Source organism: Pterocles gutturalis, unplaced genomic scaffold (genome assembly GCF_000699245.1).
Source record: "Pterocles gutturalis isolate BGI_N339 unplaced genomic scaffold, ASM69924v1 scaffold28602, whole genome shotgun sequence".
Lineage (NCBI taxonomy): Eukaryota > Metazoa > Chordata > Aves > Pterocliformes > Pteroclidae > Pterocles > Pterocles gutturalis.
Window position 1 is genome coordinate 1,698 of NW_010108687.1, and position 593 is coordinate 2,290.

General features: G+C 65.8%; 1 protein-coding gene across 1 annotated transcript in view; it reads right to left on the reverse strand.

Moving 5' to 3' along the window:
- The window catches only part of LOC104461227 (forkhead box protein O6-like), a gene marked incomplete at both ends in the record, with an annotated part of 1,184 nt that extends 594 nt beyond the window's left edge, over window positions 1–590 (reverse strand). The window contains 2 exon segments of the mRNA XM_010072729.1: window positions 3–367; window positions 369–590. Of these exon segments, the coding sequence (XP_010071031.1) occupies window positions 3–367; window positions 369–590 (587 nt within the window).
- Between the last annotated feature and the right edge of the window lie 3 nt (window positions 591–593).

The following is a 593-nucleotide window of genomic DNA, read 5'->3' on the forward strand; positions in this document are numbered from 1 at the left end:
CATGGTGGAGCACTGGGAGTTGAAGGTGAAGCTGGAGCTGCGCTGGCGCAGGGGGGCCGGGGGGAGCTGCTGCGATGGGCTCATGGTGTAGCCGTCCTGCAGGTCCTCCAGCATGCTTTCGCCGAGGCTCTCGTTCAGGCTGATGGTGCCGGTCAGGTCGGTCAGCCGGGGCAGCTCCACGGAGCAGCGGGCGTTGAGGGAAGGAGACATGGTGCTGGAGGGGCTGGGGTACATCAGAAAAAAAATCAGTGGAGAGGAGGGGGTGCCATCGTCCTCCTCCAGCTCATCTGGCTCATGGTTGGCCATGATGGGCGAGAGGCGCCCGCTCAGCGTGCTGGCCGTGGAGTTGGCCCGCGTCCTGAAGTCAGGCAGCGTGCTCGGCGCTGACGTGGGACGCAGGGCTCTCCGACCACTTGGCTTGCTGGGAGGAAGGGCTGTCCTCCCCGCGCTCCTGCGTCACCTGCAGCTGCTTCTTCTTGCTGGCCTTCCCCTTGATCCGCAGGAACTTGCTGTTGTTGTCCATGGAGACCGCCCGCCGCCGCGGCGTCTTCCCCGTCTTGCCGCCCTCGGGGTTCAGCATCCACCAGGAGCTC